Below are 16,014 nucleotides of genomic sequence, written 5' to 3'. Positions count from 1 at the left end.
TTGTTTTTTTGGTTGTTTTGCAGGTTCTATTTATAGTGTGGTTTGAGGCTAGGGTTTGTTGAGAAAAAGCAAAAAATATGTGATTGGATTTGGATTGGAAAGGAGCCGAGACAGCAATCTGTTCCTGTGTTTGGGTTGAGATGAAACGCGTGACAGACTGTTATTCTGAACCTGGACCTTTTTTTGGATTTTTTATGGATATTAACAAAGGAATAAAGTGATAAATGAGAAAAACAAAAATAAAAATAAATGCAGACTTCTTTTGGACTTATCTAAACAAAAAATTAAATAATTAATTAAATAGATAAAGACTAAAACAAAATAAAAATTAAACGATTTAAAAAAAAAGAAATAAAAGATGGAAATAAATAATTAAAGACTGAGAGAAGAGGGCCCGATTCGGAACTTTATGAGGTATTTCAAAATATCTCCCTGCCGAATTTTTCACTGAAATGTGAGTCTGATCCGAGTTCGGAGACGTGTGTCAGTGGGACCTTAGGTCAAAATTTGGGGTATGACAATTATGTCATGTTGTATATGATTATTATTATTAAGTGATGATTAAGTTGTGTTGTTATGTTATTATGAAATGATGATTTGAAGTTGGTTGAACTATTAAGAATTATTACATGAAGAATTATTATTACTAATAGATGAAGTTATTTATGTTGTTAAATATAATTATTGAATTATATGCTTGATATTATTGTTATGTGAAATCTCACCCCTTCTGCTTGGAAATGTTGCTCTTCGTATGAGTAACTTGCAGGTAACCAAGAATAGATGATGTCGTGTGAGCTTTCTCTCTCGTGTGTCTTAGGTGCTCTGATACGTAACGGGATGAGATCTTTTGTTATTTCTTTTCTATTCCTTACGTATTGTTTCTGAAGATTTATGACTATGTTTTTAGATTGGATTTTTATGAGATATTTATGAAGGGGCCTTCGTGCCAAAGGCTGTTTAGTTATTGAATAAATTCCGCTGCGAAGTATTAAAGATTTTGTTATTGAATTTTAAAGGATAAATAGTTATTTATTCAGTTTATGATTTTAAGAAAAGAAGTGTGACATTCCGTTATATGTTGTTTATTCTGATAAATGTTTATGAAATTTTTATGTTGGGAAAACGGGGTGTTACAAATAGAATCATGGGCAAGCTGAGATGAGGCTGATGGAGCATCTGGGCCGCTCGAACAAAGAAAAGCGCATGGTCGCTAAGGGTGAGTTGTTGATAAACTTCTTCTGACCTAAGTTCGGTGAAGAGATGGTGAGAAGATGTAAACAATCAGCGAAAACAGCCCTGAGCACCTCTGCATCCTCAGATAGTTGGCGATGAAGTGTTGCCGATTCCCTAAAGGACAACAACCCTCTACTGCTCGAAGCAGCAATCTTTTTAGCAATAAAGAGTTGAAGTTCCAAGGGGAATACTGTTGGAACAAAATGTGTTTAGCAATAACTCTTAAGAGTTTTGATGATAAAAAAAGTATTAAAAATTGGATTGTCAATTGGATATGCTAATATTTGTTCAAGTGTACAGGACTATAGGAAAAAATTTGACATCTTAAAATGGTCTTGGAATAACAAATAAAGAGCAAGTACATCAACAAAAAGGGAAGCTTAAAGCGTCTGAAGAAAACTGCTCCTGAAGTTTGAATTCTGTTTGAGCAATAGAAGTCTCTTGCAGCTGTGCTCAAGCTGCAAGAGACTTCTATTGCTCAAGCACAAATGCAAGAGACTTCTGAATTCAAACAGAATTACAAAGAAAAATGTTTGAGGTTGAACACTTGATATACAATCAGTGGTGTTCACAATACAAATCAGATACAGACTCTAAAGACTCTAGAATTCCTAAGATATAAGCTTTGTTAAGAAATTCTAAGTGAACTTTGACGTGGAGAACAATTTCAACAGAGTTTTGGCTTAGCTGATGCGTTGTATTGTTCGTGTGAAACTCTGAATCTTCACTCCTTTATATAGAGGTGTAAAAGAGACGTTGAATTGCCAGCACATTCAAAATAGAATCGTTTGAAGTTTTTGATCAATCACCAATGATCCTTTGCCTGATATGGTTATTATCCTATGAAGGATCAATTTCAAATGTGTTCCCAATGTGAAGAAACATTGTTGGAGGCAGAGCTGTTATTCTTGTCTTGTAGCAGAGACAAAAACAGAGTAGTGGAGATAGTGGTTGTACACTTCGTACAAACGTATTATGTCAACGCTCTTTGAAGAATAAGCATCCAATGCATTTCAAAATAGTCGTTGTCATACTTTTCCAGTCTTCTGCAATTTCTAGGCGAGTTAGAGTCCTTGAAACAACTTTTGAAGCTTTAAGTTCCATCTCCTGATGAACTGCAACTTCTGGTGATACACAACTTCTGATGAACTTGCTTATGATGACCTTGCTTCTGATGACGTCATCACTTCCTGAGCACTTTGTCTTCAGGAGCACTTCACACTTCAGGAGCAGTTTTCTTCAGACGCTTTAAGCTTTCCTTTTTTTGTTGATGTATTTGCTCTTTATTTGTTCATCCAAGACCTTTTTAAGATGTCAAATTTTTGTCTATAGTCTTGTACGCTTGAACAAATATTAGCATATCCAATTGACAATTTTAAATATTTTTTTATCATCAAAACTCTTAAGAGTTATTGCTAAACACATTTTGTTCCAATAGTGTTTGGCCTAACTTCTCCTTAAAAATGTAGAGAAGTTGGAAAAAAGCCGGATCAAATGGTACGCTAGCTTAAATCCATGTTGGCTCATATAAGTTCTGCACACCACAAAGATAACTCCTTTTTACCATTGGATCAAATTTTTAAATTTCATTATTTAATTATAACTAAAATTATATTTCAATATTTAAAAAAAAAAAATCATTAGACTATCTACAATTGGGAGTCCTTCCCCTATTTAGCACCATACTAAATAGGCACTCCATTGTGACATTAATTAATACGGTGCTTATAGAGATGAGTGCTTTTATAGACACCCTCTCTCTCCTATTACTCATGGGTCCCACATGTGCAATCAATTATATATTTTTTCTTTATTCAATTGTTGTATTATTTTAATATTAAAAAGTAAATTATATTTTTTCTACAAGAAAAAGTAAATTATATATTAGTTGCAAGAGTAATATTTAATTGATCAACATTAAATTTTCAACCAATTTTTTTTTTTAAAACAACAAATAATTTACCTATCTCAATGGAGAAAAAAACAAAACAAACCTACAATGATTGGATTTAAGCAAAACAACAAATAATTTACCATCGTTTATTTTATATTATTTTTTCAAATTTTAACTTTTTTTTATAATTTATAATTAAATTATTTCAATATTTTAAAATTATATAATTATGAATGAATATATAAATTATTGTAAAAAATTTAATGATATAGAGTTAGGCTCTGTTGCGGCTAGCTGATAGCTTTTAGCCGATAAGCTAATTTAAGTGTTTGGTAAAAATAGCGGTTCCACTAGCTGTTAAATGTAAAATGACATAAAGGGTATTCTTAATTCATAATAAAAAATTATATCATTAATTTAAGTATTTGTAATTTTGTAAACTAATTTTTCTTTAAAATTTTTTTTTAAATTTATTAATTTAATATATCCTATGTATTATATATTAAATTAAATTTTATTCACTAAAATATTATCTTATATTTATTATCATTTAAGTGTTTCTACTTTATAAAGAAAATAACATTTACCTCAAAAACAAAAAAAAAATGTAGCACTAATAAAGTAATACTAATAACAGAGAATAAAGAAAATAACACTTACTTAAAAAAAATAAAAATAAAAGTAACACTAATAGAATAATAGTATTTTGTTTCGTAAAAAAAAAAGTGAAGTTATATATTTTTTCAAAAAAAAAAAAGGTCAGCTGATATATATACAAAAATTAGAATAAAGGGATAGTAGTCTTTATTACGTAGCTTATTATAAAAATTATAATGGATAAAAATACAATTTAAATGAAATAATAAGGGTAAAATTGGAAGAAAAAGTGAGAAGCTATAAGCTATAAGCTCAAACGCTACTTGGAATAGCTTCTGAAAAGTAGCTTATAAGCTCGTGAAATAAGCTATAAGCTCATGGTGAAAAAGTGTTACCAAAAGAGCTTTATTGCATGGACTCAATTAATAATTATTTTGAGGTGCTTGATTGGAGAGATTTAGTGCTTATCAAATATTAATTATAAAATGAATGACGTGTACAGCGGGACCCGTTTAAACAAGTGCTGCATTGTGGATGGTCTTACACATAGTTTTAAAAACCGGCTTGGTCATCGATTCGGTAAGGTCACTGGGTCACTAGGTCATTGGTTGAACCATTGGGTCACTGGTTGAACAGTATGACTGAATCGGAAAGAATCGGATGACTCGGTCAGTTAACTCGATCTTTATATAAAATATGTATATGTGTTAAATCAAATTGAACCGGATGACTCGATCTCTAAAAGTTATAACTTTTCCAAATTCCTTAGCAAATTTCAATTTTCTAATTTTTCTTTTCATATTCCTTTTAAAAAATTCAAATTTTCGTTGTAGATAATGTCAAAGGGAAGATAATTATTAATATATAACTACTTTTTTTAAGGAATTAATATATAACTACTTAGAAAACAAAAATGATGCACTAAAGAAATTAAATAAAAACATAACATTTAACCACCACAAAGTACAAAAGTAATAATAGGTTATTAAGAAGAAAAAACACAAAACAACCCAAGCCCATAGTGATAACCCTAAGTAGTGATAACCCTAATAGGTCATCTTCACTTATGTCGCTATGCTTTCCAAACAGAACTAGTCGGCCGACCCGCGCTCTCGCACGGGTCAATAATAAGCATATGACAACACCAATGCAGAAACAATATATCATATGAGAAACATAAAAACAATAATCCACAAGAAATGATGAGCACAGTAAATTAAAAACCTGTTAAATATAATATATTTGAAACTTCATTACAACATCACATGCATAATATTATTTATTAACGATTCAAGCTCTTAGATCAAACACGCTAAATACAACGAAGTGCTCTACACGGGTGCGTATATGTAATCATATTAGGTACAAACAACATTTAAGCATCCAACTGGTACTCGTGTGCTTACACCGAAGTGGACTATCTTGTTGGTTTCTTAACAACAACAAAAAAACTCAATCATCTCACCACCATTCAACATATTTTTTTCTTATCATTATTAACAATGTAAAACAATATAAATAAGCTCCTTAAAAAAACAATAGAAATAACTCAAATAAGTAATTGTTTTTAGGTATGGCATTACAAATTCAAATTTGCTTATTAAAAAAATTATTTTTATATATAAAAAAATAGTATAGGAGCGATATGTGATGTGTATAATGAAACAATATAATTATTTAAATCTGGTCCTTCAAAAAAAAAAAATTAAATCCAATATATAACTGAGGTTTAACCATAATAATTAGCATTAAAATATTTTAATTTTTTTGAATTAGAATTTTTTTTAAATGAATTCATGGAGATATATTTGAGCGTGTAGATATTTTAAAAATTATATGATATAAATTCTAGATAATAAATTGTTATCTATTAAAAAAAGATTAGAAATTGTTTTATGTTTAACTTAAATGAAAAACAATGTGGAACATATGACTATTTACACCACTATTTTCAGCATACACTCTGCATACACTAATCAGAATTGGGCTAAGCCCAATCTCTCTAATCAAACCCGCGCCTCTCTCCTCTTTCCCTCATTCTGAAACCCTAAACTTAAGCTTATCCCTTCTCTTCTCCCTCAACCGCCGCCGGCAACTCTTTTCCCCACAATCACCGCCGCGGTCGGCCACATTTGGGCAAAAGAAACCTACCATCTTTATCTTCTCAACCTTTTCTATCTTTTCATCCAAATAGAATCACAAAAAGAGGAGATTGAAAAATGGGTGTTCTCCTTGAAACTTATCTTTTGCTCTTCTTCTCTGCAGAAAACACATAAACTTCTGTTTTGCTATTCTCTTCTTTATAGATGTGAGAGTTTAGCATAGCAGTATGGAGAGGTAAACTCCGGTGAGGAACCCACAACCTTCTCTTCTTTTGCTGCTGAGATATGAATGAAATTGCTGCAATTGAGTTTAGGGAAGACTTGTTTAGAACACACAATGTGTAATTCTTACTAAATATGCTTGTTTGATGAGGCTATGAAAATTTGTAATGAATTTAATTTAGCTACATGATTTTAAATTACTTAGTAGTGAATGTGTCAAATTTTTGCATTTGTTTTAGAAGGGGAAACTATAATTTAGAAATAAGTGATATTCATATTTATTTGAATGGACTAAATAAGTGATAGAGATTGCATTACATATTGCCAGAAATAAGAATAAGTGATTTCAGTTCTTGAGAAGTTTGGTTGGGAGGGTTTCAACCTGTAACGTTTTCTAAACACCATTCAATAAAAAATAAGTGATATTCATATTTAATTTGCATTACACATTTGATATCCATAATTTAGAAGTTACGTTGGGAGGGTTTCAACCATGTTTTTAGTAATCTTATGATTTCTATAATTTAGATTTAGTCCTAACAATGCCCTTTTCTGCGGCAAATTTCAACGTTTGCAAAAGCCTCAAACAATTATTTCATCTGCTTTAATCAATGGGAATAGGTTGAAGTTGTTATTCACTTTGGTGATGTTTGTATGTGCCATAATGAACATCTTTCAATTAAAGCACATTCTAGATCATCCTCTCTTAATTAGTTGATTGCGAAGAGTTTGGCTTGTTGGTGAGATTTGTGGTTGAATTCTTAATTTTTTTGTTAGTCTTGTTTATGTCTTGCAGTGATTTTGACTTGTATTCTTGTTCTTAGTTTAATGTTCCGTGGTTCCCAGATAAATTATTTGAGACACTTGTAATTCTTTTAATGCCTATAATTGTTATAGTAATTACCAATCACATTCTTGATACATGAAACTTGCCAACACGATTTCCACTGGAAAAAAAAAAATTTCTCTAAATTTTAATATTTATGATTTGTTAGAAGATTTAGTTATGGTTCTAGTTAATTTGCACATTAATAAATATAAATTTTACAAATCTCTTATTTGTAGGTTAACATTTAATTTAAGGCTATTTGAATGGAATGCTTTAGATGAGAAGCAGAAAAATGACTGATCATGTTCGCAAAGCTTCAGATGAGAAGCAGAAAAATGATTGATCATGTTCACAAAGCCTTGAAACTTTTGAAGCCAACTTGTGCAGTTTGGCCTACTATTATTTTTCGTACGATCATTTGTCCTTTCAGGTTTAATCTCTTCTTGAGAACTTCTATGTTATTGTAGATGTAGAATTAAGATCATAAACGTTTATGCTTTTAATTTGCAACAATGTTTAATTAAAGATTTATTTTAAAAAAGAAAACAAACCCACAAAGAAATATACCTTAGAAGGATTTCTAAACTATGTATTATACGGTGAAGGAGGTTCCGTATGTTTTACTTCAATTTAATTGGTAGTTTTTTTTGTAATGTTGGATATCTACGCAAATTCATTTACGTAGTATGCATTTTTGAAGTTGCTGTATGCCTATATAAACGCGCTACCACTTATCTGGATGCAGGACACGTGTTACACTCAAAAGAGATGGTGTGACGCTTGATTTGGTGCTTCCACCTACAAAAGTTAGCAACTTGATTTTTGGTTGAACTTGGATTGATTCACTGGGGGAGATGGTCCTGACAAATATGACTACGGGGGACAAAGTCGTGCTTTAATTTCAACCGTGTGGCTACCGTGTGGCTGGTTTGGGTATGACTACTTTCTCCTAAATTATCGCTTATTTCTATAGCATACACTCACTTCACCTGTAACCTACAGTATATTTACTGGATGGATTCCAAAGTCCATACTGTAGCAGCCAGTAACTTCTTATTTATGCATCACATTTCTTTTAGTTTACTTGTGGCTATGCAAGTGTTCATATATAAGTTTTTTTTTTGCTATAAATAATGTTATTTTTATATCCCTAATGTAATGCAATCATTTTGCATATTTGTCTCCCAAGTACAATTACTTGCTCCATATGTGAACTTTTAGTTTCATACTTCTTTAGTAACTTAAAGTTAAAAGAAATTCACATTTTGCAGAGCTGGCCGATATGAAGAGGATGGGACGTGTGTATAATTCATCTGAAGAACTGAAGATTCTAATAACTGGAAAATGGAATGAAGCTTTTAGATATCAAGTCTGTGACCCTGAAGGAGAACCACTTCAGGAACTGAACTCAAAGAGGTTAGCAGTCCAACTCTTTTCATCAATGTTATGGCCACAAAGGTGATATGCAATAATCGCCTAACAACACACTCTTTTAGCTTACGTTTTTATAATTCTTCATGAAATTGTAATAGAAATTTGCGACTTCTCATTCAAGCTGATATGCTTTGGAAATAAATTTCAGGTAAGTCACAAATTTCCGAAGTTTGTTTGCAAAGCATATCATGCTTTGGAGTTGATTAGATTTGGATTAACATCTTAATTAAGCGCTTATAGGATAGACGCTTATATGTCATAAATTGTTTTCATATTATTTGTGTGTGGTTTTTTATTCTAATTAAAATAAAATAATCAAATTGTAGTATGCTAGTAAATTTACTTTGTTGCTAACTGCATGTTACTACAAATACATGTGGTTAGTAAACTATAGACATACTCTTTTTGTGATAATCTTTAAAAATGTTGAATCATTATTATCAAAGAAATGGGTAACCTGGTAAAATTTAAAAACTAAAACCTTGTGTTCTTACATTTTAATACAACTTTGGAGTTAAATTGATATATTTTCAAGAAGTAATATAAGGTTAAAGATTTTACGTAAGAGTTACACTTTGTACCCTTGTTTTTTCTTTAATTAAATTTAATATAATTTCAAGTAGGGAAACATTTTGACATGAATTACAAAGGTATATCATCAATTTCACATATGATCTTAGAGCATGATAAAAATAATATGTTCCTTGGCTTCTTGCCCTTTTTTTTGTCTACATATTTAGTATGCATCCCTCTCTTATTCTGTATGCCGACGCTTCGGCTCCTCACAACTCTTCATAGGTTTACTTCCATGTCAAGTTTAATGCTTGTAATGCAATAAGCTAAATTTTGAACTCTGATTGTACTGCCTTTCCTTCTTTTCGATTTGCATATTCTTTGGTAAAAGAAGCTTATCAATTGTGATTACCATTAATTTAAGCATGCAGCATCCTTGCTAGTTTCATTTTTTCAAGTAATAGACTCCTTTACTTTCTCATCAAAATAATTAGCCTTTGACTTTTTCAATAAAAGAAGTGGGCTTTTTGACTTTTGGCCATCTGTAATGGCTTTATATGTTACCATATAAAGGAATATAAAATACTTTTGATATAACAGAACAAAAATGTATCTCCATTGTTTGAAAGATCAATTTATCTTATTGGTTTCTTTTTGTGTGTTACATACATGTCAAATATCCCTTTAGCAACCATGACACAACTAACCATTGATGAGAAAGAGCTAATGGAGAAGTTTATCAATGAAGGTTAGTGGCAAACCATTTGGCAACATATTTAATTCATTTATAAAATTGTAATATTAATTCAATTCTAAAATATGAATCTAACATGCATAGATCATTATCCAGATTATTGTGTTTGTCCAAGAGGAATTCGTGACCTTATGTTATACTTCAAGAAAGAGTACAATATTCCTTCTATTTACATCACTGAAAGTGGTAATAATACATCTCTCTATATCTTTAGTTTCCTTGATGCATTTTGTCCAAAGTTGCAAGTAACATTTCATGTCTTTGTTCATATACAAATAGTTGGTTAAGAATGCATCATAAGGTTTGCATTGAGACACGTGAGCCAATGATTGTATGCAGCCTCTCTTCTCTTGAAACTATCAAACATATGATATGCTTGATTGTTGTATATCATCATTAGTAGAAATGCCACAAATCCTCTGCACTTTGGCGCCCATATGAGGGCATTTAAGTAAAAAAAACTATGAGCAACCCTAGGGGTTTTTCACGGTTTGCTTGCAACATTTCTTTGGATTTATATTATTAAGATTAAGATAAGATCAAGATGTGGTTAGATAGATTGAATTTTGTAGTTATAAAATGTTTTGCTGGTGGGGGTTGCGGGTTGCTTCAAGATGCTCAAAATGTAAATCATCAACTTGAATATAACATATAAGCACTGCTCAATAAAAAAAAAAAAAATCACTAATAGCTTTTTATACTGTTGAAGTGTTTAAACACTTGGTCTATTTTTTAATGTTTGAATATGTACTATCTCTTTGCATTTCTGTAGTTCAACTACGTGTCTTTTTCTGATTGATGTCTCATTATCTTTACCTTTAGTACTCCGATTATAGTGTGAAGATAAAGCTTTGTTTGAAGCATCATTACCATTTCACTGTGGAGTGTCAAGATTACTCACATGACTGGTTGAATTTGAAAAGGCTGGTATTTTGATGCAGTATGTATTTGCAGGTAAAATTTCATGTCTTTGTTCATAGACATACTGTGTTTGAATTGAAGACCTCCAAACTAATGTTTGAACAATAACTTTATCATTGCAATTTCTGCTTCAAAAGTTAGTTAAAACAATTTCTATAATGTTTGCAAAATATAGTTAATTTAAGTTAGCAAACTTTAATCCAAACATAATTAAAGCAAATATGTTTGCATCTTTTATTGTATGGAAAAATTTGTGATGTTGTTGTCTTGCTTATGAGGGCTTCCAACTGCAAAAATGAAGACAATGATAGAAATTTAATGATGAATACCATAAAATGATTTATATTAGAAATTTGATCAATACCTTTGAATAAATGAAAAGCAACAAATGAATAGGTTAAACAACATAGTTTGCAATAGTAAACAACCTCACCTGTTCCTTCATATTTGCTGTTTCTCTTTTATCACATTTTCTCTCTCTTGTAATACATGTTTGTTCCTTCATATTGGTTGTTTCTCTTTTATCACATTTTTCTCTCTCTCTTGTAATAGCTTTCCTGGTAATTTCTCCCTATTCAAATAATTATGCAGGAAGTGGATAAGAGGAAACATATGAGAAGTTCATTGTGAAATAAAAGGAGTCTGTTGAATACTAAAGATGGGCGTAAACATAAAGAAAAATAATCCAGTGGTAAGTAATAAGTTTATAGAAGCACAATGAGATTATGAGCAAAGAAAGATTTCAACTTGGGTATTATGTTCTTTGGACATAGTTTATGGGTTGAATGAGACTATGGGCAAAGAATATATTTCAATGGCAAAGCAATACTCGGAAGTGGAAGGAAATGGAAAAGGATTGAAATGCATTGCAACAAAATCAGTATATATAGCAAAATGAAACCAATTAAGACAAACTCTCTTGGTATTAATAATATTAATATATTACAACTTGGTTGTCCACATGTATAGCCTTTTCAGTAAAGTTGAAGTATTTTTATTTTCCCAAGCAAAATCACGGTCTACAATGCAGACTTTATGTATAGGAAACTTATAGCAAAAGTTAGGAAACTTGTGCTTCTATCTCACAAGTTACATACCAAATCTTGTGCCAAGTGTACGGTTAAATGCAGCAAGCATCATTACCCCTAAGCCTAGGAAGAAAATCTCATAAGTTACATAACAAATCTTGTGCCAAGTGTATGGTTTAAATGCAGCAAGCATCATTACCCCTAAGCCTAGGAAACGTGTGCTCCTTTACCAATGCAATTTTCCTTCAAGCAAGAAGCAACTCGACTCCCAAGGTATGACATATGGGCTGAAGGACAATAAAGTCATTTCTACTTAGTTAATACCTAATTAAAATGTTATTAAGCAAGCCATCTCTAACTCATCGTCACCAAAAATCATGCATCGTTATTAAATGTCTCATATATTACAAATATATATATATATATATATATATATATATATAATTAGAAATACCAATTTTTGAAATATATTTGCAATTTCAAGCGGACTCTTCCGTTTCTGCTGCATTCACGACTAAAGAAACAAACATGTTGGTTTTCAAAAAAATTTTTACATCATGATAAGAGCTCATTATTCTTCTTGCCAATGTCAGCGCCTATTATTAGGCCTCCCTTTTTGATGACATCGCGTAACATAGCTAACGACTCATAAACATCATGGTTGGATCGGATCAACCTAGGGTTTTAGGTTGATTCGGTCCGACCATGACGTTTATGAGCCGTTTACTATGTTACGCGATGTCATAAAAAATGGAAGCCTGATAATGGGCGCTGACATTGCCAAGAAGAATAATGAGCGCTTATCATGATGTAAAACATGTTTGTTTCTTTAGTCTCGTGAAGATGCAACAGAAACGAAAGAGTCCCCTTGCAATTGCGAATATATTGCAAAAATTGATATTTCTAATTATATATATATATATATATATATTTTGTAATATATGAGACATTTAATAACGATGCATGATTTTTTTATTTTTTTTTTGTAATAATGGAGCCACTTACATATAAGATGATCCAACTGTAATCATTTAATCTTATCACCATGGCTCGGTCTTATCATTGGTGACGATGAGTTAGAGATGGTTTGCTTAATAACATTTTAATTAGGTATTAACTAAGTAGAATATTGTCTGTATGGTTGCTGATATTGCTAGGACAAGGGCGAGTTTGGCAGTTCAAAGGTCGATCTAAAAACATTTATTTGTTTGCATGATCATCAAATTAATATAATCTAAACAATTTGATTTGATTTGCAGTTGGCTGAGGAAAAACTTAAGACTGAAAGCAAAGAAATGCAGCAACGTCAGGGTGAGAAACATTTGTTGTCAGCTGAGAGTATCGTGTGGGTAATTACTTTATATTACATATATGGCTAAGTATTATTACTATTAATTTAGTAAAACAAATTATTATTATGATTATTATATGAGTGTGACTTTTTTAAATCTGAGTTCAAAAGATGGCACATCCGTAGAAATTTGAGTGTTTAACTATTGTTAAACATTTATTGTACCTGTCCAAAAAAGTTCAGACGAAACAGCACGAACAATGCATATTTCTAAAATGATTTAACAGTTGAACTATCATTCATTTCACAATGTGCCTGTAAAGAAAATACTTTTCTTTTTCTCTGTCTATAAACTGACCTATTTCTTAAGTATCACAATAAGTCTATGACTTAATTAGCAGAGACACATAACAAGATAAGACAAATTTATTTGTAGGCATCAACCAGCGTCAATATAAAACAGAATTTGATCTTCAAAGTAACTAAGCTTATATTGACGCTGGCTGATGCCTACAAATAGATTTGTCTTATCTTGTTATGTGTCTCTGCTAATTAAGTCATAGACTTATTGTGATACTTAAGAAATAGGTCAGTTTATAGACAGAGAAAAAGAAAAGTATTTTCTTTACAGGCACATTGTGAAATGAATGATAGTTCAACTGTTAAATCATTTTAGAAATATGCATTGTTCGTGCTGTTTCGTCTGAACTTTTTTGGACAGGTACAATAAATGTTTAACAATAGTTAAACACTCAGATTTCTACGGATGTGCCATCTTTTGAACTCAGATTTAAAAAAGTCACACTCATATAATAATCATAATAATAATTTGTTTTACTAAATTAATAGTAATAATACTTAGCCATATATGTAATATAAAGTACTTACCCACACGATACGCTCAGCTGACAACAAATGTTTACCACTTTGACGTTGCTGCATTTCTTTGCCTTCAGTCTTAAGCTTTTCCTCAGCCAACTGCAAATCAAATCAAATTGTTTAGATTATATTAATTTGATAATCCTGCAAACAAATAAATGGAGCAGATGGTATCATCTTCAAATAAAGAAGTCCCGAAACTTTTGATTCTTCCCGTATATTCTCAGCTGACTTGCAAGCAAAGATATTTCAGAAAGCTAAAGATGGTGCGCACAAATGCATTGTGGCCACTAATATTGCTGAGACATCACTAACCGTGGATGGTATCTTCTATGTTATAGACACGGGCTATGGTAAAATGAAGGTGTACAACCCTAGGATGGGTATGGACGCTCTACAAGTCTTCCCGATTAGCCAGGCTGCTGCTAACCAGCGTGCTGGTCGAACTGGCCCTGGGACATGCTATCGGTTGTATACAGAGAGTGCTTACCTAAATGAAATGTTGGCCAGTCCTGTTCCAGAGATTCAGAGAACTAACCTTGGCAATCTGGTCTTGTTGCTGAAATCTCTTAAAGTTGAAAATTTACTCAACTTTGATTTCATCGATCCACCTCCGCGGGATAATATTCTTAATTCTATGTACCAGTTGTTGATGTTGGGTGCCCTTAACAATGCGGGGAGATTGACTGAACTTGGCTGGAAAATGGTTGAGTTTCCACTGGATCCTCCACTTGCCAAGATGCTTTTGATGGGTGAGCATTTCGGGTGTCTTGAGGAGGTTCTGACCATAGTTTCCATGCTTTCAGTACCATCTGTTTTCTTTAGGCCAAAGGACCGAGCAGAGGAGAGTGATGCTGCACGCGAAAGATTTTTTGTGCCAGAATCTGATCATTTAACCCTTTACAATGTCTATCAGCAATGGAAACAACATGATTACAGAGGTGATTGGTGCAATGACCATTTTTTCAAGTTAAAGGTCTAAGAAAGGCTAGAGAGGTGATGTCCCAGCTGCTTGATATTCTCATGGTTCATACTCATGTCAGTGTGCAATCATCTGGTAACGATTATGATATCCTTGCAGAAAACGTGGGAAACCGACTGTTCTTTGCAGGTGAGGCCACTTCTAGGCAATATCCAGCCACTATGCATGGTGCTTTCATGAGTGGATTAAGAGAAGCTTCTCGCATTTACCAGTTAATCCCTGTTCAGCAGCCTTGTCCTAAGAAGTCCTTGTCTAAGAATATAGCACACAACAGCGGTATCCTGGTTAATTTATTCAAGCGGCCTAATTTGGAAATTGGAAATTTTGCTTTCATATGTGATCCTTTACAAGATGATTCACAATCGAAGGCGATTATGAAATTCACTTTTGGTGGTATTGACGAAAGTTACAAGGAGATTTACACTATTTTATCCCTTGAACAGATGGATCAAATGCAGGAAATCACTGGAGGAGATGAAAATAGGTTGTTATATTTGACAAAAAACCTCGGGTTGAAGCTAATGGGTTTGAGTGCTTTACTCATTGCTGGTAATGATGTAATAGCTAGCGTTGCTGCCTCCCGAAATGTAGATCAAAGAACCGAAAGAAAAATTCCCCATAATCCAAAGAAGAAATAGTTTGCATATGGGGGTGCTTGTTATCTAGTTCTGACTTGAAGTCTTGTAATAGAGGATAATCAAATAATTGGATTTTACAGGCAAACTTGTTTACCATACTTATAGTTGTATCATATTTATTTCAAATTTTCAATAATCCCTTCATTGGTTCCAACACCAAATCAAGGAGAATATCAAATTAAACATATTACATGTATTGTGGTTTACATTCTTATTGAACTTCTTGATATGCACTTCTTTTAAATGGGGTTTAAAGTTTTCATTAAACTTTTTTTTTATTAATGATTTATGTTTCAAAATTTCTAATTAAAATTAATTTTCTTTACAAAAAGAAAATCAAGTTTTTGAACCATAGGCGAACACGTTTTCACGTTTTAGTTTATAATAGTGATAATAGTGATAGATACCGAAGTAGATTTACTATTATTAATAAGGTTTTTTCTAGATTACCTTTGAAAAATGGTGAGTAATTTACCCACCAACCAATTATAATGAGCAATTTATTGGTGGGATCAAGATAGTTTATGGATACCAACTAAAAAGGTGAATGTTTATTGGTTTGGGTAAATTATCCACTATTTTTCCATGGGTACTTTAGTTGTCACCTATTAATAATAAAGATTATTGTTTCAGAAAAATAGTTAAGATTATTATGATAAGGATTACAGAATCTGAAATTAATAGTTAAGATTTT

The 16,014-nt window shown here is 31.8% G+C and overlaps 1 protein-coding gene and 1 long non-coding RNA gene across 6 annotated transcripts; one reads left to right on the top strand and one right to left on the bottom strand.

The window, feature by feature from the left end:
• Positions 1-5,719: 5,719 nt before the first annotated feature.
• Positions 5,720-15,526, top strand: LOC11446513 (pre-mRNA-splicing factor ATP-dependent RNA helicase DEAH7). 5 transcript variants are annotated; one of them, XR_005645096.1, is made up of 9 exons: positions 5,720-6,074; positions 7,117-7,310; positions 7,626-7,813; positions 8,152-8,296; positions 9,516-9,575; positions 9,678-9,767; positions 10,404-10,535; positions 11,094-14,696; positions 14,782-15,526. XR_005645096.1 is itself a non-coding variant. In XM_039831178.1 (5 exons), exons 4-5 carry the CDS (start codon positions 11,711-11,713, stop codon positions 14,680-14,682), a joined length of 822 nt encoding a protein of 273 aa, XP_039687112.1. In that variant the 5' UTR covers positions 8,303-9,575; positions 9,678-9,767; positions 10,404-10,535; positions 11,094-11,710; the 3' UTR covers positions 14,683-15,526. The 5 variants fall into 5 exon arrangements, 1 of the variants encoding a protein (XP_039687112.1); XR_005645094.1 differs by having other exon boundaries at positions 5,728-6,064; positions 11,094-15,507; XR_005645093.1 differs by having other exon boundaries at positions 5,728-6,074; positions 11,094-15,507.
• Positions 9,687-11,095, bottom strand: LOC120579293 (uncharacterized). Its single transcript, XR_005645097.1, has 2 exons — positions 10,936-11,095; positions 9,687-10,789 (listed from the first exon to the last, which is right to left on the bottom strand). It is a non-coding gene; the product is annotated as an uncharacterized lncRNA (long non-coding RNA).
• Positions 15,527-16,014: the final 488 nt, after the last annotated feature.

This window comes from Medicago truncatula, chromosome 3 (assembly GCF_003473485.1).
Source record: "Medicago truncatula cultivar Jemalong A17 chromosome 3, MtrunA17r5.0-ANR, whole genome shotgun sequence".
Classification (NCBI taxonomy): domain Eukaryota; kingdom Viridiplantae; phylum Streptophyta; class Magnoliopsida; order Fabales; family Fabaceae; genus Medicago; species Medicago truncatula.
This window is presented reverse-complemented; position numbering and strand designations above follow the sequence as displayed.